The sequence below is a fragment of the Podarcis filfolensis genome (genome assembly GCF_964270895.1).
Source record: "Podarcis filfolensis genome assembly, chromosome: 1".
NCBI lineage: Eukaryota > Metazoa > Chordata > Lepidosauria > Squamata > Lacertidae > Podarcis > Podarcis filfolensis.
The window spans coordinates 77813650-77837972 of NC_139604.1; the positions used below are offsets into that span (position 1 = coordinate 77813650).

The 24323-nt window shown below is 40.1% G+C and overlaps 1 protein-coding gene across 2 annotated transcripts; it reads right to left on the reverse strand.

Moving 5' to 3' along the window:
* Nucleotides 1–790: 790 nt before the first annotated feature.
* ZDHHC13 (zDHHC palmitoyltransferase 13) lies at nucleotides 791–24219 on the reverse strand. 2 transcript variants are annotated; one of them, XM_083598786.1, is made up of 17 exons: nucleotides 23638–24219; nucleotides 20616–20758; nucleotides 20113–20235; nucleotides 18256–18333; nucleotides 16592–16736; nucleotides 15504–15568; nucleotides 13911–14073; nucleotides 11717–11842; nucleotides 10510–10643; nucleotides 9046–9148; nucleotides 7410–7532; nucleotides 6716–6778; nucleotides 5858–5951; nucleotides 5236–5319; nucleotides 4519–4676; nucleotides 2502–2599; nucleotides 791–1428 (listed from the first exon to the last, which is right to left on the reverse strand). In XM_083598786.1, exons 1-17 carry the CDS (start codon nucleotides 23671–23673, stop codon nucleotides 1290–1292), a joined length of 1875 nt encoding a protein of 624 aa, XP_083454912.1. In that variant the 5' UTR covers nucleotides 23674–24219; the 3' UTR covers nucleotides 791–1289. The 2 variants fall into 2 exon arrangements, with proteins under 2 accessions (XP_083454912.1, XP_083454913.1); XM_083598787.1 differs by having other exon boundaries at nucleotides 7410–7525; nucleotides 9039–9148.
* Between the last annotated feature and the right edge of the window lie 104 nt (nucleotides 24220–24323).

Below are 24323 nucleotides of genomic sequence, written 5' to 3' on the forward strand. Positions count from 1 at the left end.
ATTCTGCCTCTCCTCCAAGCTCAAGGAAGTGTAGCTGGTTCTTCCTACCCTATTTCAACTTCAACAACCACTGGAGGTATATTAGATTGGTTTTTACTGTATTCTGTTTTGAAAACTTTCAATAAAAAAATCAGTTATTTTTTTAAATAACAACAACAACAACCCTGGAGGTAGATAAGACATAGAAAGTGAAGGGCCAAAAGTCACTCATTGTGACTGAGTTTCAGAGGTAAATCCAGGTCACATCAGTTCTGACATTTTAACTGCTATTCTATACAAGATCTTATTTTTCACCGAGCCCTCAAATGTTGTGCTTGTATGGGAACTCATATCCAAAGCAAGAATTATACTTCAAGACCAACAAGCTTGGACTAATTCTATAATCTTAAACAATATATGTTCACTGATTATTAATTTTAACCTCCCATTCTTCAGTGTGACTTTTTTTTACTACAGTATGAAACTCAGGGTACACAGGACCCTTGCTGTGTGTCAAGTCCACCGAGACGTATGATTTGTAGTATTTAAGAGCTGCACACTCCTCTTAAACTTTAAGAAAGCTGAACCACAAACCTGTAGTGTAAAACAAGCCCTTCAAATGCCATGAGAATTTTGCAAACTTGTATTGGAGCTGCTGCTACCTGCTTATAAATGCATTAGCACAACTGAGAGAAGTATTTCAGCCATTATTCATCATTATTCAGTGTATCAGGGCCTTAGCCACGGTTATTATTTCATATATAAATGTTTTCCCTTGATTAGTTGAAAAGCCAGTAATTACACTTGTAAATACAAAAATTTTCTAATTTAATAAATGTGAGCATGAATATATTAAATCTAAACAGCCCTTATATACAGATTTACAGATCAAAGAGACAGTTCAAGTTACAAATCAGTTTTCATATACTAAAATATTTTGAAATTCAAAGCATCTCTCCCCACCCTTAATTATCAAGTGCAAATTTTAATGGACACGTAAGAACAACAATGGCTAGGATTTCCAGGCTGCTTTATAAAAAAGGCCTTTCATTAGCAATTTGAAAAGTGACATTTCACAGTTGTACTTACTTCCAACCTATTGGAAGATTTAATATATGAACTACAGTTGTCCCACTGCATTATCCACTTTGCTGCAGTTTGTTCACATAAAACAACCTTTCCCAAAATAACAGTGATACAAATATAGCAAAGGAAATTCCGAAATAAGTTGCAAACTGTAAAATGTATACCAAATATCCATATTTATTTCAGCTTCCAGCCGATTCCCAAGGACCGGATGTAGGTTATCTTCACACGGCGTGAACATTTCTATCCTTCAATGAATGAAACGTTAGCGTGTACTGCTTAGTCCAGTCAATGATGTTGGGCTTGAACATTCCAAAGCATCTACACTGGAAGAAGTCTGCTAGGTTCTGAAGGCAGCCATAGCTAGGAAGGGGAAGAGAACAACACAATGAGAGTGGAAATATTTTCCTTTGTTTTGCTAATAAACAAAGTGTTTAAACATTTATGATGGCAACAGGGAAATGTCCTGGAAGGAGAAGGCGACTGCTGAGCGGCACTCCTGTGAAGGGGCTGTTTGTGAGAACTAGTTTCTCAACATGCGGCTATAGTCATATATGCCCCATATAGAGATACTGGTTTGTATATACAGTATGGCACTTCCACACTGGCCTTTACATACTTCCAAGGTACTCAAAATGGACATAAGTAATGTATTTATAAGCTAAAAGAAATCAATCAGATTTAGCTATATGTAACAAACTTTTACAATGCAGAAACAACATTAAAACTAAACAGCATCCCCCATCTGTAAAAGGTTTCTGACAAGTTTTGGGACATCTTGGTAGGTTCTAATAAAGGCATTGGGCTCTTGTGGGTATCCATGAAAACAGATATTAGAAGAGCTATCAACTGTATCCAGGAAAGGAATGAAAGGCTTGTGGTCTATTTCAGTCTGCAAGTCCTTGCCATGGATGAAGGGATCCAGCTCAAGACTGAGATGTCTCTTCTTCTTTGGTGATCACTCATAGCCGAGTAATATTGTCTTCCATGAACACGTCTTAACAGTGAGTCCATAAGTGACTGTGAAGGCCAATTCTGGATCCACACTTCCTTCCACAGTAGGGACATAGGTTTCCAGGCAGGAGTTGATCATGGTGAGGGTTTACAAAACGTGCCTTCCTCTTAGCACGTTTCTCCCTTTGGTCCTGAGTTTGAGTGTCTTCAAAGTCCATGACACCTTTGGTAAAGGCTGTACATCCTTTAACATCCCAGTTTGAGGGGTGGTGGTGGAGGGAATGAATAACAGCTTTATTTCTCAAGGTCACTGAGAATGCTGCAAAGCAACATGGTTCTTATGCACCAAGGTTAGGTGGAGGTCCCCTCTATAACATGCGAGTGATGCAGACATGAAACAGAAACTCTCCCCGCAAGTCTTCCCTAATCTTGTGGTCTCTAGAAGTTGAAGGCTTGGGATGATGGGGCCAAAAGTTACTTACTTATATGGAGTTTTCCTGAGTGAAACAGGATGCTTTGAACGCTTACTCTGCTTCCAGAGGGCACTCCTCTCATGTGAGGTCAATCCAAGAAAGGTAATCTTGAAAGAAACAAACAAAAAATGGAAATTGCCTATTACATGCAATTCAGGAAGAAAACGGAAAGAAATGAAGCTCTACATGAAATGTCAGAGGTACCAAAAGATAGTATTTTATTGCATTTTAATGAAGCCATAAAAAACAGGGCCCCTTTCAGTTAAAAGCATGTTAACAGTGGAAAAACTGTGAGAGAGGTACTACTAACAATTAATGCTGGGTTCACCATCCCAACTATTGACAGAGGTCTCAATATAAAGCTGTTAGAACTGTGTGCTTGAATCACTTTCTGTGTAATGCTATTAATTATTCAGCAACTTATTATTGGGCACAAGATACCAAGTCAAGAACAGTATCAATCTTAACTAAATTCTGTAAGCAGGCATTCTTACTTAAAATCATGTATTTTTCCCCTGTGCAGTTTTAATAGCTCAACTAGAAACACATTTCCAATCATTGCCCCATATGCACAGTTCAAAATAGTCAAAATCAGGAGAAGAGAAGGGTAGATCTCAGACTGATGCCAGAAATAATTGCCAGTGGGAGGCGGGGGCTACAGAATCCTCTCCTCCTTAGGTTGAATGTGCTCATGAAGTTCAGCACATTCCGCTTGATCACAGCTTAAGGAAAATGAGCTAAGATGACCAGTATATGTATTTGTTGCTAATACATTTTTCCATGCTCGTTCCTTGGCTGAAAATGAGCGCACAAGTGGCTACTTATGCAGCCAAGCTGGCATCCTTGATTTGTAATGACACAAAAATAAAGAAGAGGAAAAGGTGACTTAATGCTCCCAGACAGCTATCTTCAAAGGTCATAAAGGGTTTAACATGGAACAATGATGCACAGCTGAGCTGCCCAACAGTTTTCAGTTCAGCACTAGCCACTCCACTGGGCAGGATCAATTATTCATACTATATTTTTAGAAACTGGCAACAGGACTATTTTTCTCTCAAGTCCTTCCATCCGAACATAACATTCTCAACAAGCATTTGCCGCACGTGAACCTTAAACTAACAGCCCAGCTTTAAAGGTCTAGTTTACTTGCTGCAGTTTGCGATCCTGCAGCTAGAGCAAGATCCCAAATCTGGAAGTAGGGCAATTAAGAGCAAACTGGGCATGCTACACACCAGGGCAGGGGATGACTGAAAATGAGAGCAACTCTGTTGTACAATCACATTAAGTGGAGGACTTGTGCAATATTGGCTGCTGGTGTGCTGGGATTAGAGTTGGAACCAGTCCCATCTCTGGCACTGGGACACCAGTTTGTCTCTTGTGCCAGTGCTGAAGCTACTATCCAATCCTCTGAGCTGCTGCATTTCCATAATAACTTAGATTACTGGATCATCATTCTATCTATATCCAAACTTCAGAGGTGAGTGTGGATCTTTATGTAGCCAAAACACACAAGAAGGGTATCAGCAGGCCTGGAGGAACTCCAAGGCCTGGAGAAGTACAAAAAAGTCTTTTTGGGGGGAGAAATGGACAGGGAACGGAGCCCTCCAAAACAGCCCAATGAGAATTTCAGTAGCCACGGAATTGTTTTGGAGGGAAACCAGAATGAAATATCATGAAGGAAGGTGTGGATGACTAACAGAAGAGAAGCACTCTGCACTAACATTTTGTTGCAGATGTACTGATTCACAGATACACTCTTGATTGGCACCTACTGGTTTGAGATGTGGTTAGATATTAGTGTATTTTTGGTCTTTGTGGAAGCTGCCCAGAGTGGCTGGGGAAACCCAGCCAGATGGGCGGGGTACAAATAATAAATTATTATTATATATTATCATTATTAGATCTACACACAAAACTGAGGTTCAGTATTGAGATATTAATTATAGGGATGCAAGGGTAGGTTGCTGAAGAAGTATTACAACTGAAAAACCTTTAGGACTAAACCTTAGATAAAATCAAACAGTACCTGATAGAGCTGAAGGATTAGCAACAACATAGCCCATGACGTGTGAAAAGATATTAGTGTGAAAATGTACAACACCCATGGAGAACAAGACACAATCTGCGTGAAGGAAGTCCATGCTCCATCTTCCCAGTATGTTGTTGTGCAGTGTTCTGACCAATCTAGGACAAGGAATTTTTATTTTCAGTTTTTAAAAAAAGGTTGCTTGAGAACAGATGATGGTGAGCTACCCACAAGATCCAATCTGTACATTTACTACAAAAGTATTGTTCACATATTTAACAACCCACAGGAATAGCTGAATGTAAAGATAAATAGGGAGTGCCGTTCTCTCAGTGCGGCCAGGGTCAAAGATCTATTTGTAGCAGAACTCTTTGAATTGAAAATTAAAGCTTTAGGGAGAGATATTGCTCAACGTGCACAAGCTTCCCTAACAAAAGGTAACCTCCATTTGTTCCATTGCCATTTACATAATATTTTGTGTGTGTATGTCAGAAGCTATGCATTTTGCAAGTAGAATTGTTCACATGGTAATTTCTCCTGATCTCAACTTTACATATTCCAGATTAGGACTCCAGAGTTTTTTTTTTAAAAAAAACATTTTTAGCTGGAACATGAGACAGTGGAATTTTCTAAAGTGCTACTCAATACAGGGCTAGGTATCAATATGTAGCAGTTTGTGGCAAACTAATTAGTGAAATAAGTGTAGGGAATACATACACAGAATTGTTCCGTACAGTGCCCAGATATTCACCATTGTCAGGAAAGCGAGAAACAGGACAAAATAAGAATGGTTGCCAACACCTAGATTAGAAAAGTTAGTAAGGATTTGTTTATACCACAGCCACAAGGCAATTCTTCCACACCGTATCCCCAGTCATCAAAAAATGCACCCAAGTAATTCACGGAAGCAAAACTAGTTCAGGGAAATTAATAACTAAAGTTCTACATGTTTTCTGCTGTAAGAATTCAGGAGTTGGCCATTTGAGATCCCACCCAAATCATGGTAGTGTTAACAGAACAGAAATGTGCATGTTTACTCTGAAAAGCTCAGTAAGGCTGACTTTTATATGTATAGGATTTCAGCCCAAAACTACATAAAATGTATCTTAAGTACTTCAAGCCAAGCTTTTTAACAATACTCAAACTGTGCAATGTGCATATGAAACTACTCTTACATTCTAACTGGTTGCGGTTCCCTGTGCAGCTTGTCAACATCCCATCACATAGCACTCAACTACTAAAGTTTCTCTACATGATGTATTAAGAGCTCTGCTTTGAAGTCTCCAAAAACATTCCTGGCACTAACAACGGACTTCTAGTTCTGCTAAAATAAGCTCACCTATGCATCGTCCAATCCAAATGCAATGCTGGTCATATCTAGCTACACATGAGTTGCAAGTGTGGCAATGCATGGATCTCAACGGTTTTTTCACCTTGGGAAGAATGCAGGGGAAAGTAATTAACTCATGATTCAGACAATATATTCACAGATGTCCTGATTAGCTTTAAATCTTCATCCTTGTTTACTTACAAAACCACACAAAACCCAACAATATGAGCCACCACTTTGGGTGGCCAAGATCATGGCTTGGCTGGATTCAGAGAAGCCTGTGTGCACATGCTTTAGTGCTTCCACGTATGAATGGGAGGCGGGAAGGAAGGAAGTTCCCATTCATGTAACATAAAGGATACCATTCTGAAGACACCCACTACCTTTGGGGAAAGGGTTTTAAATCTGAATGCAGGCCAAGGCCAACAAGCAGGCTGCAAGAGCTGTTTGTTGCCACTGATGGACCACTTTTGTTGGCATTCCTATCAGGTCTTGTAACCCCTAATTCACGAGCTGTTAAGACAGCAGAGCAGCTTGCAGGATTGGGCTGCAAAAAATATCACTTATTATATACAGTGGTACCTCGGGTTACAGACACTTCAGGTTACAGACTCCGCTAACCCAGAAACAGTACCTCGGGTTAAGAACTTTGCTTCAGGATGAGAAAAGAAATTGTGTTCTGGCGGTGTGGCGGCAGGAGGCCCCATTAGCTAAAGTGGTGCTTCAGGTTAAGAACAGTTTCAGGTTAAGAATGGACCGCCGGAACGAATTAAGTACTTAACCCGAGGTACCACTGTATACCAAATTAAAGATATATCTGTGGAATTAAAAATAAATAAATCAATACTAGAACAAAGCATGACTTACAAGACACGATGTGCAAAAGGTTCTGAAATCCAAGGAGCCAGATTCTCCAAGATTAATAATATTCTGAAAGACAGATATTTTTCAATCATTTTATCTATCGTTTTTGTGAATCCTCATAATGGCATCATCATTGAGAGATCCTACATTCACCTTTATATACTTCTGTAAGCCCATTTTGGGTGCTGGGAGTAGGATTTTCATTCCTTTCAAGGCAGCCATGACATCCCAATCTAAAGCAGTTTATCTTTGCCTGATTAGTATCAGAAGCTTCTCCACACCCCTTCCTGGATTCTTTCAGCTTTAAATGACCAGAGCCTTAAAGGTTTACAGTATCTTAGTGCTGTGTGTGTGTGTAACAAAAGAGTGGAAGGATGTTGCTGGCAAAGAAGTATAATGCTGGAGCAGTGTTTCTGAAACTGGGAAGTATTCCCTACATTATTATGGCCCTGGAGAGTCCTTTTACTTGTCCTTGTATATCTGACACAAGTTCCTATTTTCTTGAAGTGCTGACAGGTTTCCTTGCTATAGTCTCACAATTTCCCCAAGTTGCTATCACTGGTGGGGAATATTTACATTACGAGGAAAGTGCTAAGTAAAGTATCTCCAAAATGCATTGTTCTCAGGTGACAAATGTATAAAAAATATAATGTATTATAGGAAATCATGGCATACATTTGATGCAAGCAAAAAATACCTTTTTATTCTCTTCTTCTGTAGTCTTAATGAATCCAGGATCAGTTCTGATAGTTTTGTATAAATAATAGAAAAGACCCACGATACCAAGAAAGAAGGGAAGCCGAGAAATCGTGCCTGAAAAATGTAAGCTCCAGTTAAGGAATATGTCTAAGAAGGTGCTGGATTAGATGAGCCTTTGTTATGACCTAAGAAAGCTCTTTTTATGCTTCCCAAATTCATGTATTGCTGCATATTAAGCATCCCTCTCCAAGGACTCAGCTAGACTGGTAAAGAAAAAGCCATTTATATGCATTGTATAAGCAATATAAGTGCCTGGCGTGCTCTGGTCCATGGGGTCACGAAGAGTCGGACACGACTAAGCGACAACAACATCATAAGCAATATAACATTGTGCCACCAGATGGCGATGTGGAGTCCCATTTTTCTCTACTTGTTTTCCGTTTAAATTTACAATGCTTTAAACTGAAACGCTTCTTTGATGTGCCTAGATCCAGCCCAAGCTACGCTTCAAAGTTGAATGGATGCCTTAATGCCTGCAAAGCATGCTACAATAACAATATTTACAAAATTGTTGTAAATAAACCACAACATCATAACACTGAAGCAGCAGTAGCGCCACTACTATAAAGTATCTTTATTAGAAGCCAAGCAAATATATGCATGCATTTTAGCTGGAACATGCCCAAGCAGTTCACAGGAATTAATCCAGATAATTGTATTAATGAGATCTCATTAGAAACCATGCAAAAAGAAAATACCACTTGAGAGATGAAGTAATTAACATTGAAATGCTATCTAGTACTAGAACAGATTAAAGATGGCTTAAAACAGTAATTATTGTTGCTGCCGAATCTGTTATCCCTTTTCATAAAAAAACAAAGCCCCATGTGCAGAAGCTAAGCAAAATAGAGGGCTGAAAATACAATATATGAATATCAGAATCATGTCACTCGCACAATGCAGCCATGTGAATTAGCAATTCTATGCGAAATACAGCAGCTGCGAGCGAGAACATACTGTTGTAAGGACAAACTTAAAGGCAATGTGGAGACAGAGATGTTTGTTATGCTGCTACCTAGCTGTTGTCTACCAAAACATGGCTAATCTTTTGTACCGTTAGCACAGTATATCAACACATCAGGCCGCTTGCACCATTCTCTCACTGAGTTTTGGTAATGCTTTGTTGGTATTCACCCAAACCCAGTAGGAATAAATTACTTGTATTTTATCTACCCTACATATAGGGGGAAAGGATGCTGCTGAGGAGGTGATCCAGACTGTATTCCAGTTAAAGACAAGGGAAAACTACTGGATTTATTGCCAGTATCTGCTTTCCTTTCCTTTGACGGCATAGCAAGACATCAGTGTTGTCAGAGGCCAACAGCCCTGACAGATGGGCGGTGGTACATGTTGCAGAAACATGACTCTTCCTTGATAAGAAAAAGCCCACCTATTGCCCCAAGCTGTCAGTACATTGAAAACTGTATTTTGTTTCCACCTCAACAAATGTCTTATAGCAGCTTCCTATAAAATATTAAAAGTCAGAATTTCTTAAGATTTCTACAGAATGAAAGCATTTTAATATCTGAAAGAACAAGACCAGTGTTTCTTCTATGCAATAAAACACAAAGGATATCAGGCAGGAACAAGATGAAACAGGTCCAAGATATCCAGAAGACGGAACCAAGCAAGAATGCTAATGGGAAATATTGTAGTTTGTAGACTCCTACAAACTGCCTGAAAAGGAAATTTGAAAAACATTTCCATGAAGTATACAACATTTAAACATTCAAAATAACATCTGACATACAAACATTCAAAATAATATTTTAAAAACTTCAGCAAATTTATTTTTCAGGTTATGCATAAAAAATATTTTTGTGTGTTTGAAAGGGTTACAACAAACCACAGTTCTGAGTTTATATGTAACATAGAACTGCAGTTTGTTCTAAAATGAATTAGAAGCTTTCAATATTTCCTTCTTCCATGAAGGCAGGGGATGGAGAGTCCCAAAGCTCATGCATGCTTATCTACAAGGTGGGAAACCATGGTTTCCTGTGATGTCTCAACTGAGCCTTCCTAAATCCCCCACCCCAAAACAAAGAAAGAAAGAAAGACACACACACACACACACACACACACACACACACACACAGAGAGAGAGAGAGAGAGAGAGAGAGAGAGACTTAAAATACACTGTTTACGCTGATGTAGATTTGAATTATGTTCCAAGGCTGCTTCACACATTACTATTTTTTTCTACACAATAGAAGTTTTCAAAACATATGTAATCACTTGTAAGCAGACCTACAGACATGACACGCCTTGCACATCCACCCGGTGCACACATTGTGGGAAGTTGCAGTCAATTACTGTTGCATGTAGCCAATCAATGACACATTTTTCACTATGGAAGTAATTTCTATGTAAGAAAGCCATAATGTGTCCATCAGAACTTTTTTCCTTTGGATTCTATTCAGTGCCATCTCTCCATCCAATACTCCAAGTGCCACAATTAATATAATAATAATAATAATAATAATAATAATAATAATAATAATAATAATAATAATTTATTATTTGTACCCCATCTGGGCGGCTTCCAACAAAGATGAAAAATACACTAAAATGTCACATATTCTTCTGAATGTCAGGTAGTTGTTTATCACTTTGACATCTGATGGGAGGGCGTTCCACAGGGCGGGCACCACTACCGAGAAGGCCCTCTGCCTGGTTCCCTGTAACTTGGCCTCTCGCAGTGAGGGAACCCCCAGAAGGCCCTCGGAGCTGGACCTCAGTGTCCGGGCAGAACGATGGGGGAGGAGACGCCCCTTCAGATATACCGGACCGAGGCCGTTTAGGGCTTTAAAGGTCAGCACCAACACTTTGAATTGTGCTCGGAAACATACTGGGAGCCAATGTAGGTCTTATTGAAAGACTACCATCTTATTGATGAAAGAGGGCAATGCTTGTTGTGGCTCATAGTTTAGGAGGTGAGCATCTTAACCAGGCCATGTGTTCCTTGTTGATCTTCTAGGAACACAAAGCACAACTCTTTGCAATGTAGAAATAACCACAAGGAAGCTAGGGGCACCTACCTTGCAATCAGGGACATGATAACAAATATGAAGACTAGCAAGCTTCCTTTCAACAGCCACGAATCTGAATTTAAGTCCGCTACATATCCTATAGCCCATATCAACGCCAACGATGACACTAGCAAGAGTAAGAACTACAATAAAAAGAAATAGTATCAGTTTCATAATAACATGGTATGGAGGGAACAACAATGTGAAAGTTGGAAAACAGATCAGAAGAAACTGATGCTGAAGAATGGGAAGGGGAGAGAAAAATCGTATCTCACAACTCAGAAATGCTTGAAGTTGCCTTGCTTATCAGCTAGAAAGTAGAGCCTGTCTGGCATCACTCAGGTACACCCAATGCTTCCCAGGGGGTACTCAGGGGTACTCAGTACCAACACCTCTGTATGTTGTTGCAAGTGTGGCACTTGCTGTAACAACTTCATGGTGAGTACCATCACCTATTTTTCTAGGGGGGAAAGCACTGTGTACATCTTTTCACTTGACTTCTGCCTCTCTCGATCAGGAGCAAGATCCCAGAAGTACAATTTCCCTCTTCCCCAGCCAGATAACAATCATTTAAAGTTTTTTTTTTAATTGTGCAAAATATTGAAGCTCAAGAGATGCATTAAAAAAAAAACCCAACAACTTTACGATTAGAGAACCATAGCCAAGTATTTGGCACAAGCGAGTGTTTAAATAAGTATGTGATTGTACGCCCACTACCTCGTTTGTCTCTTTGACCTTAATACTCACTTACAGTTTCAAGGTTCAGACCCTAAGAGGACTCTTGTGGCTGTCAAAGAATGGGAGACTTTGCCTTATTTGACTTTCTCCATGACAGAGCAACTGTGTTAGAAAAGCATATCAGGAGCAATTTTCTCTTCCTTTAAATTTAAAGGAAACATCCAATGGTCTGAACCAACAACCCTGAATTCCTTGAGTCTGCTGGTTGTCCATTTTCTTTCTACCAACAATACACAAGATCTTACTTTTCCTAAACCCATCACAAGGTTCCTCTCCCAGCTACATGTTCTCTTTGCTTTCATAAACCTTTTGCCTCCACCACTCATTCTTTGAGGTTGACTCAGCCAGCAAATTCTATCAAGTCCTGGTTCAGTTCCAGCCTAAGCGGTAAGTGGGAATCTGCAAGCATTCCTAACTCAAATGGGTTTTCTTTAAAAGTGCACTGCTGCATGCCAAGATGTGTATCACTATACAATACCTCATACTTTCCCAGAATCCTCAGAAACCTGGAATTTTTTCTGGCTCTCAGTTTCTCTTCTTCACAAAGCAGATGAACAAGTAAGCGATTTTTGGTTTGATGAGCAAGGTCAAGCGGCCTCTCGCCCTTCAAATAAAAAGTTTTAAAGTTCTTTAAAAACCAAGTAAGAGGAAGAAAAGCTCAAAAAGGTTATGCAAGCAAGAACATAGCACAACATCTTCTTATTTCAGGCCTAATTGTTAGCAACCCTGCAGGTTCAGGGAATGCCTCTGTGGCCATACGTGAGCTCGTGGCACCATGTTGGCAACCTTAGTTCTAAAGAAGCTTGACAAAACAAACCCTTAAGTTTACCTTGTAAGAATAGAAACTTACAAAAATGTTTAAAAGTTAAAGGGTGCAAGGAGATTAGCTTTGTGCAAATGAATCCAATTATGAGAAATAAGTGAACTATTGTAACACCAGCACTACAAATAGATGGGTTTTTTAATAGCAGTCCTCTCTATATGTCATGCAGTCCTAGCTCCAAACAAAGTTAAAATTAAGTAGTGCTAAAATCCCAAGAGATATACCAGGATACTCAAACGGGATAATGCTTTTAAGTATTCTGCAAAACAATAGGAACACAGATTAAATGCCTTATCATGTATTGTAATGCTACACTCAATTGCCTTGAGATCTACCATATTATACTTTGGTTTATGTGTACGGTTGAATTACTGTCAAAATCTCGTATTTATTCAGCTACCCTATTTAAAACCACAATTCACATACAACTGTGCTGGCTAGGGAAATGGGGTTTGTAGTGCAAAAACATCTGGAGGGCCCCAGGTTGTCAAAGGCTGTCATAAAGAGAACAGGTGTTTTCAGAGACCAGGTGTTACCTGTTCTAATAATAAGCTATTTCTCTCCCCGCACTCCACAAAAGATGACCACTTATCCTATTTACAAAAGTTTCCTCAAATTGATTTCCCTCACGAATAATTATGAAGCTACACTACTCCATTTTTTCGAACAGAACAGCCATACAGGTGAATGTGGTGTTTTCCTCTACAAGTATTTATTAAAGTAATAATAGTAATATTAACAGCTGGTATCCAAAGGACCATATCCAACACAGCAGCTCCACTCATGCAAGGGACTTCCCTGCATGCCACTGAACTGCCTCTCCTTTCCGCTCATTTTCTACACGCCCTCAAAATAAGCTCCTAAGGGTTGGGGGACCCTCTGGAGCAGGAGGGGAGCATGGGAGAAGGAGAAGAAATGGAAGTCCCACTGTGCCCATGGAATCCTGCTGGTGTAGTGTTGAATACAACCAGAGAGATGTGCACAAGGGCTTGGGCATGATCCATGGAATTGACATTTTCATGCCATATCACAGACTACCATGCCATATCACAACCAACTTTTGAAGGCACCAACGGATTCAAAAGTGGTTATCCACATGGCATGGAGAGTGAAGAAACACAAGCCCCAAGCCCTCTTGGGTGCACAGCCATGAAGTCCTTTGGATCTCACCCAACATTTCTTCTGCATTCTAAACACTACAAAGTACTTTACAATACATGATTGCAGTAATCTTTACAACCCTGTAATGTAAAGTTTTTATTATCCCCATACTGTAGATAGGCACTGAAGCAGGGAGATAAAGCCATTTTGTGAGTTTAAGATGAACCAGGGACTTCCTGACTCACACTCCAAGCCACAATGCTATAGCAAATAAATAGTTCAACATGATTCTTTTTCTTTTATTTCTTGTGAGCTGCCCAGGTAATCAATGTTGTTGGATGGCTTATATAAATACAGTTAGAAACAACGTTGTTTTTAACATTCAATTGGAAGCCGCCCTGAGTGGCTGGGGAAACTCAGCCAGATGGGCGGGGTATAAATAATAAATTATTATTATTATAATAACAACAACGGTGCTAACCATGCTTATGTACAGGTGAGGCATCTAGATGCACATATATAGAACTTCTGACCACCATGGGGAGTAATATTATCTGTCATTTCAGGAAACAGAATGGAGCAGAACAGAACAGCAAAACTCTTGTGGCTAGCATTGCTCTTTGCTTTGAAACAGAAATAAATACATTTTTGCTTTTGATGGAAAAAGACTGCAGCCCTGAAGCTGTGCTTTGAAAACTGTATTGTGATTTTAATAGCCAGGAGGCTCTTTATTGATGAAAACACATACCTTGATATTTTTGATGTCCAGACTCGAGCCAGCTTCTAGCAACACATCTACAGCACTAACATTTCCTGATACAACAGCCCAGTGCAATGCAGTGTTTTTCTCTATGTTGTCTACAGCTTTGAGGGAAGGATTAAACTTTAACAGAAAACGAGTAGGTTCCGTCCTAAATGAAAATATATACAAGTCAGCAAAGAGAAAACACACATCACCTTTAAAACGTATATATTTTGATAATTTATTTTATTAAACACTTTATTTCTTTATTATTATTATTTATTAAAACTTTATTTATTAACTCTGGTATGCTGTTGTTGTTGTTGTTTAGTCGTTTAGTCGTGTCCGACTCTTCGTGACCCCATGGACCAGAGCACGCCAGGCACTTCTGTCTTCCACTGCCTCCCACAGTTTGGTCAAACTCATGCTGGTAGCTTCAAGAACACTATCCAACCATCTTGTCCTCTGTCGTCCCCTTCTCCTTGTGCCCTCCATCTTTCCCAACATCAGGGTCTTTTCCAGGGAGTCTTCTCTTCTCATGAGGTGGCCAAAGTATTGGAGTCTCAGCTTCAGGATCTGTCCTTCCAGTGAGCACTCAGGGCTGATTTCCTTCAGAATGGATAGGTTTGATCTTCTTGCAGTCCATGGAACTCTCAAGAGTCTCCTCCAGCACCATAATTCAAAAGCATCAATTCTTCGACGATCAGCCTTCTTTATGGTCCAGCTCTCACTTCCATACATCACTACTGGGAAAACCATAGCTTTTACTATACGGACCTTTGTTGGCAAGGTGATGTCTCTACTTTTTAAGATGCTGTCTAGGTTGGTCATTGCTTTCCTCCCAAGAAAGTATGCTGTTACCCAGGAATAAATTCTAGAGGTGTACTCATGTTAACCTGTTACTGCAAACAGAAGAATGTGGTACGTTTAAGATTTAAAAAGTCTTAATAAATTTAGCATATTCAATCTGTTAATCTTTAAAGTACCACAGGACTCTTTTTTGAGTCACTTCAGAATAAGGACATCTAAACATCTGAAGTAAAATATTCAGCGCAGGACATAGAAGATTCATGACTGCAATCATTTTTCTGTGTTTTTGACAGAGGAAAACATTTCAAGAGCAGAGAAGGGGTATCGTTGAGCTGGACAGGATGCATAGTGAATAGATATACATGTTTGCCTATTTAAAGAAGAATTTGTACATGGTAGAAAAAGTTATAAGCAGCTTACGAGAAATAGCAAAATTACAGAAAGTAGAAGAGACAGAAATACTTAGGATTATGATATTATCTGCAAAAAGGCTTCGCCTGCAGTAGAGAAATAAGTGTCCAACATGGATGTATTGATTTCATGACAGTTACACTTATGGGAACTCATCATATTTTCCATTATAAAATAAACTCTGAACAATTGCTTTGGTAATGAATATGTCACTTGGTATTTCTTCATGAAATATTTGAGCTGTTTTGAAATAATACAGGTTAAATGCTGCAATCCTATGCATACTTATTCAGGAGAGGTCTCAGTGAAATCAGTGCAACTCACTTCAAAATAAACATTTTACGATTATACAGCACCTTAATTACAATCATTACTTACCCAATTACTTTGTGCGCTGACAGCATAAGAGGTGTTTGTCCATTGTGATCAGTTGTATCTATGCTCTAAAAATGAAAAGATATTACCATTTCAGGAAATGAAAGCCTAAGCTAGATGTACAAACAGAGCCATAAATTGACAATCCTGCATCAAATTAAATTAAGCTACTTATTTCATTGAACATTTACAGCTGAATAACATTTTTGTATGGCCCACAGGCCCTGCCTTTCTTACTCTGGTATATATGATATGTATCAATTGTTCTCATGAACTGGGAGTTCTAGAACTGGTACCACTAAAAAGCAGCACAGCACACTCTGGCAACTTTATTTTCTAGAAATATACACACCAAATCAGAGACATTAATAGGAAAAAGTGATATATCTGAATGGCTTACCTTCAAATGTCATTTTTTGTTAGACTATTAAGTATTACAGCATGAAGTATTAAATAATAAATTATATTAAATGAAAATAAGATGTGCTAGGCAGAAGCAGTTTGGTGCATCTAAAAAACCACTAATATTACTAGGAGGATTTTTCAGCCCTGCCCCTAGCTGGCAATTCTTTAAAACAAATTCACCAGTGGTTCAAGATGCTACTTCAGCAGCTGCATTTTGCAATGTTATCAGTGATGAAAATGGGAAGAAACTGATATGTATGGGATCTGAGGAAAAAAACATGCATTTTAATGCACTTTTTAAACCGACTAAGTATGATAGTATGAATTGGGCTGACAGATCAAGAAATCTTCAAATTGACATGTTAAGCACTGAAACAAAGGCTAAGAGGTTGAGAAGCAGTACCAGAGTCTTCTGGTTATCAAGCTAGAATAACAGCAGTTTGTGCAGTTGGATCTCTAAATGAAACTGGAAAATTAAATAGACTCATCCAAAAGGCTGTTGCAAAAGGAAGTAAACATCTGTGGCAGGATGTAGTGATTTACTTTTATTTGTGCAGCTATGAAATGGGATTTCATAATAGTACCACTATTAGGATCCAAGTCATCAATAAGGTTTCATCTCATAATAGCACCCACACAAAGGAAGTGCCCGGGGTAATATTAAGTTTATCATACTAAGAACATACCTGACCCTTTGATATGAGGTAAGCTATGACGGGCATGTGCTGAAAAAGCACAGCTAAATGCAAGCTGCTATATCCTTCACCATCAATTAGAGTTGGGTCTGCTCCACATTTTAACAACAGTATGACCATAGACAAATGCCCTTGTCTGGAAAGAGACAGAAGTGTTTAGTTTTAGAACACTACCTGGTATAGAAAATATAATGCATTATTTCTTATGGAAAAGAGAAACGCTGATACTGCCAACTGCCGGCTTTAAAACTGTAATTTGGAATTACAATTATTAGCACAAAAATTACTGATAGCAGCCACACTATTAGTCACTAGCAAATGGAAGAAGAGAGATAGTCCTGTTGCTAAGTGACTGTGTGAGGTACAGTAACGGATGAAGCACTGATCGGATTAGAATAAGAAACAAAGATGGAAAATTGAGCTGTATTCACCTAACCAGCCCCATCAGCAGGAGCCCTGCAAAAGGATTTCCACTTGTACAATGTGACTTTTTCACCCTGTCCTGTGCCCCCCGGAAACTGGCGTGGAGGCATCAGGAGAACCCCCAGAACAACATGCCCCTAGGGTAGGAGAGCAGGAATGGTTTCATCTGGCAAGCACTGCAGCTCCCAGATGGAATGGTTGTGCTATGTTGAATTCTACCCACAGAATTTATTTATTTATGGAATTTTTGAATGGACACATTAGCAATAATTTGGTTTCAAATGAGAACGTCAATTCTGTGAGCTTGGCTATCTTCCCATTTTTCTAGGTGTATATAGTGGTGTAGAAGTGTTTGACTAGTACATAGTAAACCAGGTGAAAAATCACATTTATTCATGTAGCTTACCTTGGGCCAGTCCACCAGCTCACAGCCTAACCTAATAGGGCCCAATCGCACTGGCTGCCAATTAGTTTCTGGGCCCTATGCAAAGTGCTGTTTTTGACTTATAAACCCTTAAATGGCTCGGGACCACAATACCTCAAGGACTGCCTCTCCCCATATGAACCAACCTGGAGATTCGGAGGGTGCCAACATGAGAATGGACCTTTTCTGAGGTGGTTCTTTGTTTGTAGAATACTCTTCCCAGGAAGGCTTCCCTGGCGCCTTCATTACATATCTTTAGGTGTCAGGTAAAAATGTTTCTCTTCAATCAGACCTTTGGTGATTAACTTTCTATGGCCTTTTAAATTTTTTTTTTTGGGGGGGCGCTATTGGTGTTTTTCTTCTAACAGATTTTGTGTTCTCATTGTGTATTTTTATGTTGTGAACCGCCCTGTGATCTTCAGATGAAGACTGGCATTAAAAATAAATAAATAATGCAATAAATAAATATTGTGCTTGTTTAGAAAACTGTATTAAAATCCTGAAATTGAATGAACCATTAAACCTGGGCAACAACTTTGCCTTCTGTTTGTGTTTCTTGTTTTTATGGTCAGCTGACTTTTTGCCAACAACTGAGGTGAAAGAAAAAAATAGAGAAACAAATGAGATGAGAGAGAAACAAATTAGTAGTTATATAAAATTAGTAGTTATGTATGGGTCAGGGGAGATAACAAGAGAGTGAAAACTACACCTTTCTAGCAACATAATTTTCACAAAACCAAAACTATGTTTCCCTCTTGCATACACTCAAGAAGTCTAAAGCATGATTCGCTCTTCATTAATTCCATACCTAACAGCCCAGTGAAGTGGAGTGGAATTTAAATCACCTCCTAGTTGATCCACCACTGCACCTTTGGAAATAAAGAACCTGTGGTAACAAACAAACAAAACGACAATGCATAAATAAAACAGAATGCTTGTTCTAAAAGTGGATCGTTCACTGAACATTTGCCCACAGTAGATTTTAGAAATAAAATTATTCAAGAATTAGCAATACAGTCTTATAAAAAACAGAAATTTAAACACGGTCAAAATGATGACTTTTTCTCCAGTCACCCAAAATGCATTTTGAAAAATAACCATTCAGTGGTTATCGTGGCAGTTTTAATAGCTAGAAGTATACTACTTCGGGTGTGAGAAGGAACAAGTTCTTGCAAATATTTTAATACACATCTGAGATACTAACATAAATGGCACTCTGTGCTGTTGTTGGGGAACAACAGCAGAGAGCGCTATTGCCCTTAAGACCTGCTTGTGGGCTTCCCATAGGACCTGGCTGGACATTCTGGGAAACAGAAGGCTTGACTAGATTAAGCCACTGGTCTCCTTAAACTTGGAAGGAGTGACAAAATCCTTTCCTGGCCTTAATTGCAAGGTTGTTCTCCCAAATGAACCGGCACAAACACTAAGTTGCTATCAGAGTCCCTGTTCCATGTACATTGACCCTCAAAGATGCAGCAGACAGGGAAAAGGGTCGGGAGATTTCCTGTAATGGCAGTAAGAGTCAGAAATAGCCTCCCAAGAAAGGTCAGCATGGGCTCATCTTTAGATAGGCATTTTTATTACAATAGGCCTTTGGGTCCTTTTGTCGATGTATTTTGAGCGTTTGGTTCTTAATCTGCTTTGGTTGGTTGTTATTAGAGTTAGTTTATGCCTAGTTTTCCATTATTATATGACGCAGCAAAGTACAAACGTATAAAAACAAAAACATATGCTTGTAAAAAGACATGTGGCTAATTTACAAATATCATGGTATTGTTTGGCATTCTGCGTACTCAAAGGCGGCATCTGGAAGAAGAAACACCAGTCAGGCAGGCTAAAAGATTTTGCACTGCTTTTACTGGTTAGCTGATCTTAAAATATAATAGTATGTTGTCTTTGCCCTGACTGAACTGGGACTGCTCTGAACGTTCAAAATGATGCTAACTGATAACCTCCATCACAAGGCATTTCACAAAAAGTTTTGAAAATTTTAATGAGCCATATTTTCTATGAAGTAGTTTAGTGGAAGGAAGAACACATAGGCTTGATCCAAGAATAATCAGTGGAAGAAAAATAACTGAATAATGCACTAGCCCTTACACAAGAGTTTACAGGTGGCTTTCTGCAGTGCAGTGTCACAATATATCAGGGGTTGTATTAAAGTATAAGAAACAGTGTCTTGATTATGAAGGTTTCTCCTAGCAGTCAGATTCTTGCCTTGTGCAGAATATCAACTTAAAAATCTGACTCATGCAAATGGCTATTTGGATTCCACCCACAATTCAAAGTAAGGCAAATAACAAAACTGCAGTTACTGAAAACTAACATTTTTTATATTATCTGTAACCATTATATCAATTATATTTGATCTTAAGACTCAGAAGCCTCACAAAGGTCACACTAACAAATGTGAATAGTAATAAAATGAAGTTTCACAGGCATAACTAATGCACAATATGGACAGGTATTTCTAAAACTAAGCAACATATTTTATTTATTTAAGGTGTTTGTAGGCCACTTAATCATTAGAATTTATTAGCATTCTAATATAATATTCAATTAGATAATTAGCACATTACAAAGAAAAAAACCAAACAATTTTTTTATCTGTTTCATTTATATACAGTCCAAAGTCCTTACACATGCAATCACTGACAAAACTTACTTTACAAGATCAAGCCGATTATTGATTGCTGCCCAGTGAAGAAGAGTAACATTTTCTTTGTCTGGCTGTCTTACATCATACCCTGCTTCTACCAATTCCTGACACCGATCCAACAGGCCATATCTGAAATCAGAGTAAGATAAATTTGAATGGCAAAGAGTTATAGCTTTACTCTAAGTCATCATTATGTCTAAATCTGACAGTAAGAGTGGACAATACAATATATTACACGCACCAACACAGAGTCTCTGGAATGCAACTTTTATTCCAGGAAAGCAATCTAGCAGGGGAGGGGAAAACTTTCCTATGAGAAACAAATCATTTTTGAGCAACAGGGAGAGAAATAGCTAGGCTAACACACACACACACACACACACACACACACACACACACACATTACATATTTAAATGCTGGTTACTAGTACCTTGCTCACTTATACAACATACTGTAGCTGAAATTCAATGCATTACTTTATAACACGTGAATTATTCAAGAAACTTACTGAGTTGCTTTGACAATATCAAAATTACTGTAGTCCTCTGCAAAAGGAAGCACATCTTGTTCTTTTGGTAGATCTTTTTCTTCATACATGTTAGACCAGCTATGTCCATGATGGCCAAGGGGACCGTGGCTATGATTTTTACACTGTTAATGAACAATTAACATATTTCATAAGAAATATTTTACCCGAAAACATTGTATTCTTAAGAGAGGCTGTTGCTTACTTGCAATTTACAATATGTATTCCTGTTATAAACCATCCGCCATATGCAAAAAAACAAAAAAAAGTAATGGGAGCATTTAATCCAAGCCTCTGAGTAATTTGCATTCCTACCCATGTGTGAACGTGATGGGAATTAGGGCAAAAATAAATAAACAACAATGAGGGAGCACATAATCCCACATCCCAGTTCATGGTCAAACATATCAACTTATGCATCTACAGTGGTACCTCGTGTTAAGTACTTAATTCGTCCCAGAGGTCTGTTATTAACCTGAAACTGTTCTTAACCTGAAGCACCACTTTAGCTTATGGGGCCTTCCGGTGCCGCTGCACCGCCAGAGCACGATTTCTGTTCTCATCCTGAAGCAAAGTTCTTAACCCGAGGTACTATTTCTGGGTTAGCGGAGTCTGTAACCTCAAGCATACGTAACCTGAAGCGTATGTAACCCGAGGTACCACTGTATACAAAAGTACACATGAACCTGTGTCTTATCCTATTATCCTGTGTCTCTTCCTATTACACAGAGCTAAGCAGAGCTTGTCTTATATGGAATGAAGGTGGCCACTAGTGAATCAGGCAGAACGCAGTGCAGGCTTAAAATGTGGGGGGGGGGGGGAAGCTTGAATGCAAATGACTGAGGTTTGAACTAACACAAGGAGTGAGAGACAACTGGACTAAGGAACTGAAAAGGGCCTAAGGAAATGAAATAGGAATTGGTTGGTTGGCATCCCTTCTGTCTTGGATGAATGAAACACTATTAATGAGTGTCCCAAGGAAGGAAGACAACAGAGAAACAAGTTTAGGCACACGTGTACAGTCACAGCTGAGAACAGTTTCTAACAGCAATTAAAAAAGGGGCAGGGTGACCAAAGGTAGGCAAGCCTTTGCTGAGAGCCTCTGAGCCAAAGGCTGATTTCACCTTCTTAGTATTTTTTAAGAGCTTCCTTTTGGATTAGCCCTAGCTTCTGCTTCCTAATTAAGCTGAAGAAACAAATATGACTGAAAACCAAGATGGGGAAAGGAGGCAATAAGGAATTTAGATAGGCTGGAAAACACATTGCTCCCTAGTATGAATATTTATGGAAATTTTTGACCTATTAATGAAGGAATGTATCATAATCAGTTTCAGATGATATTTTAAATGTTATCTTCATACCATAATGACAGATTCATAGAATGTGAATATTAATCATTACATATAAATATTAGTACTTTCACTACAATATATTTAGGAATGTTATATGTATATGTACACACACACTTAAAAGTCTTCTTTTAAAAGTAATAGGAAAGTGACTGGAAGGCGTAGGCTCTAAAATAAAGGGTGATCTCATTGACGACAGAGATGGATGGATGAGCCATTTAATGACAGGAAGTAAAAGCAAGGATTACAATACAATTTCCCTCCAGAAACTTGCAGGTGACAAAGAGTCTCTGGCTAATCAGAATTCAGATCAGAAAAGCTGGAGATGTTTCCCAAGGAATGTACATTGACATCAGTTGAAGATGCTTGCTGGTGGGAAGTTTCCCAAAATTAGTCAACGCATAAACATCCAAGCAATCTAGAGCATTGCCATACAGGTTCCTAGAACAACATGGATACACCAAGGAGAATAGCAGTATTTGCGAAAGCTTCCTCCCTGAAGTTGCTAAGCGAGCACCCTGCAAGGGGTGTAGGATGTTGGGGTAGCTGCTAATCGGTGCAGCTCTGCTCATGCACCTTTTCCACTTATGATCTTTTCTACTGAGTAGGGCTGGTGTGTCTCAGCAGAGCACCTCTCCCCATATCAATAAGAATCTTTGATCAGGATCATTTAACAACAGATCATCATCTTCCTTTATATGGCATCTCACATTCATTTCTGGTTATATGCCTCATCCATGTTCTCTCCATCGTTCTCTGTTGTCTGAATCCTGCATCCACGTAAGCCCTGCTCCTAGTTTTGTATTGTCCACACACAGATCAGTTAAGCTGAACACTCTTTATTTGAGGATGGGGACAAATGTCTGTAAATGCATCACCTTTCGTGGAGGAGGGTGATTTCAGCTCTTGTTACCAAAAGGAGGCTTGAGTCAGGTCCGCCCATAGTTGAGCGGAGGAGAGTGAGGAAACTGGGATGTTCTTCCCATCAGCCCAATACTGCCATACCAGCCAAGATCCTTTCAGCCCCACCCCCATAAAACACTTGAGAGGCTGCCCCTCCAAAGTTGATAGGCATTGCCATTCAAGTGGTGCCACATATTGTGATCGATCATGTGGGGCGGGGCTTACATGCACCCCCCCCCGGCATATATATATATGGTTTTTTTATTTATTTATATATATATATATATATATATATATATATATATATATATATATAAAAAAACACCTCTTCACACACTGTGAAAGGATAGCAACCGCGGGCTGTCCTATACCGGCTGCTGCCTCGGCTCCCAACCAACCTCGCCATGGGATCAAATGGAGGATCCTCCATGCCTTCCCACTGGGGTTTTGCTTCTGATCGTTGGGCGGTGGGAAGGAGCAGGATCCGCCCCCTCGGGAAACAACTCCCCACCCTACCCCCGTGCTTTCCTTTCCTCTTCTTCTTTGGAAGGGCACAAGGCGGCGGGGGGGGGGGAGGAGGAGGGCCAAGAGACGCCATCTCCTCCTCCTACTCGCTTTCTTCCGGCCTTACTGCTCCGCTTCGGCCTCTGCCTCCCGGCCCTCGCTTAGCAACCCCTCCAGCCTCCCCCCCCCCACCGGCTAGCGGCCTCCATTTCTGCCCGCCCCCCCCCTTCCGCGACCCCGGTGCTCACCGCACGCCCTCCGCAGCCTCCGCCGCCGCCCTCCATGCCAGGCCGCCAAGACCAGGCCCAGCCCCGCTCGCCTGACTAGAGCCGCTTCTTGGCGCCGCTTCCTGGTTACCGACGCGCACCTTCCCCACCGCTCTGGCCCAGGAGGAGGAGCTGCTGCTGCTGCTGCTGCAGGAGACGGAAGAGCGGCGGGCCTCCCTGGCTGCCCCGGCCCCTGGCGGCGGGGAGGCAGTCTGCAAGGCTCCTGAGGGGGAAAAGCGCCTCTGCCTCCGCTCCCCAGTTGTATCGCACGCGAGTTAAAGCCGCCACGTTGCGTTCCTACACTCGCGCTTACCTGAGAGGAGGCCCCATGGTACACGGGTCTTCATCCTGTGCATACGGTTGTGTTGTGTGGGTAAGGGGGCTAGGGGTGGATGGATCGGTGTGTGCACATATAGACACGGAGGACAGAGCTCATGCAGTGACATGTCCTCTTATTCCTGTTCTCATTTGCTCCTGGCTAACGCAGCTCAAAGGCTGCAACGCTGCACGCCGTCTTTGGGAGGAGAAAGCCCCCTGGAGCAGCCTGAAAATAACAATATATTACTTATACCCCGCTCATCCGGCTGTGTTTCCCCAGCCTGAGTCCGTCTGTTAGCCGAGAAGCAAGAGCTTATCGTGGGGCAGCTCTTACTTCCTGAGTAAAACAA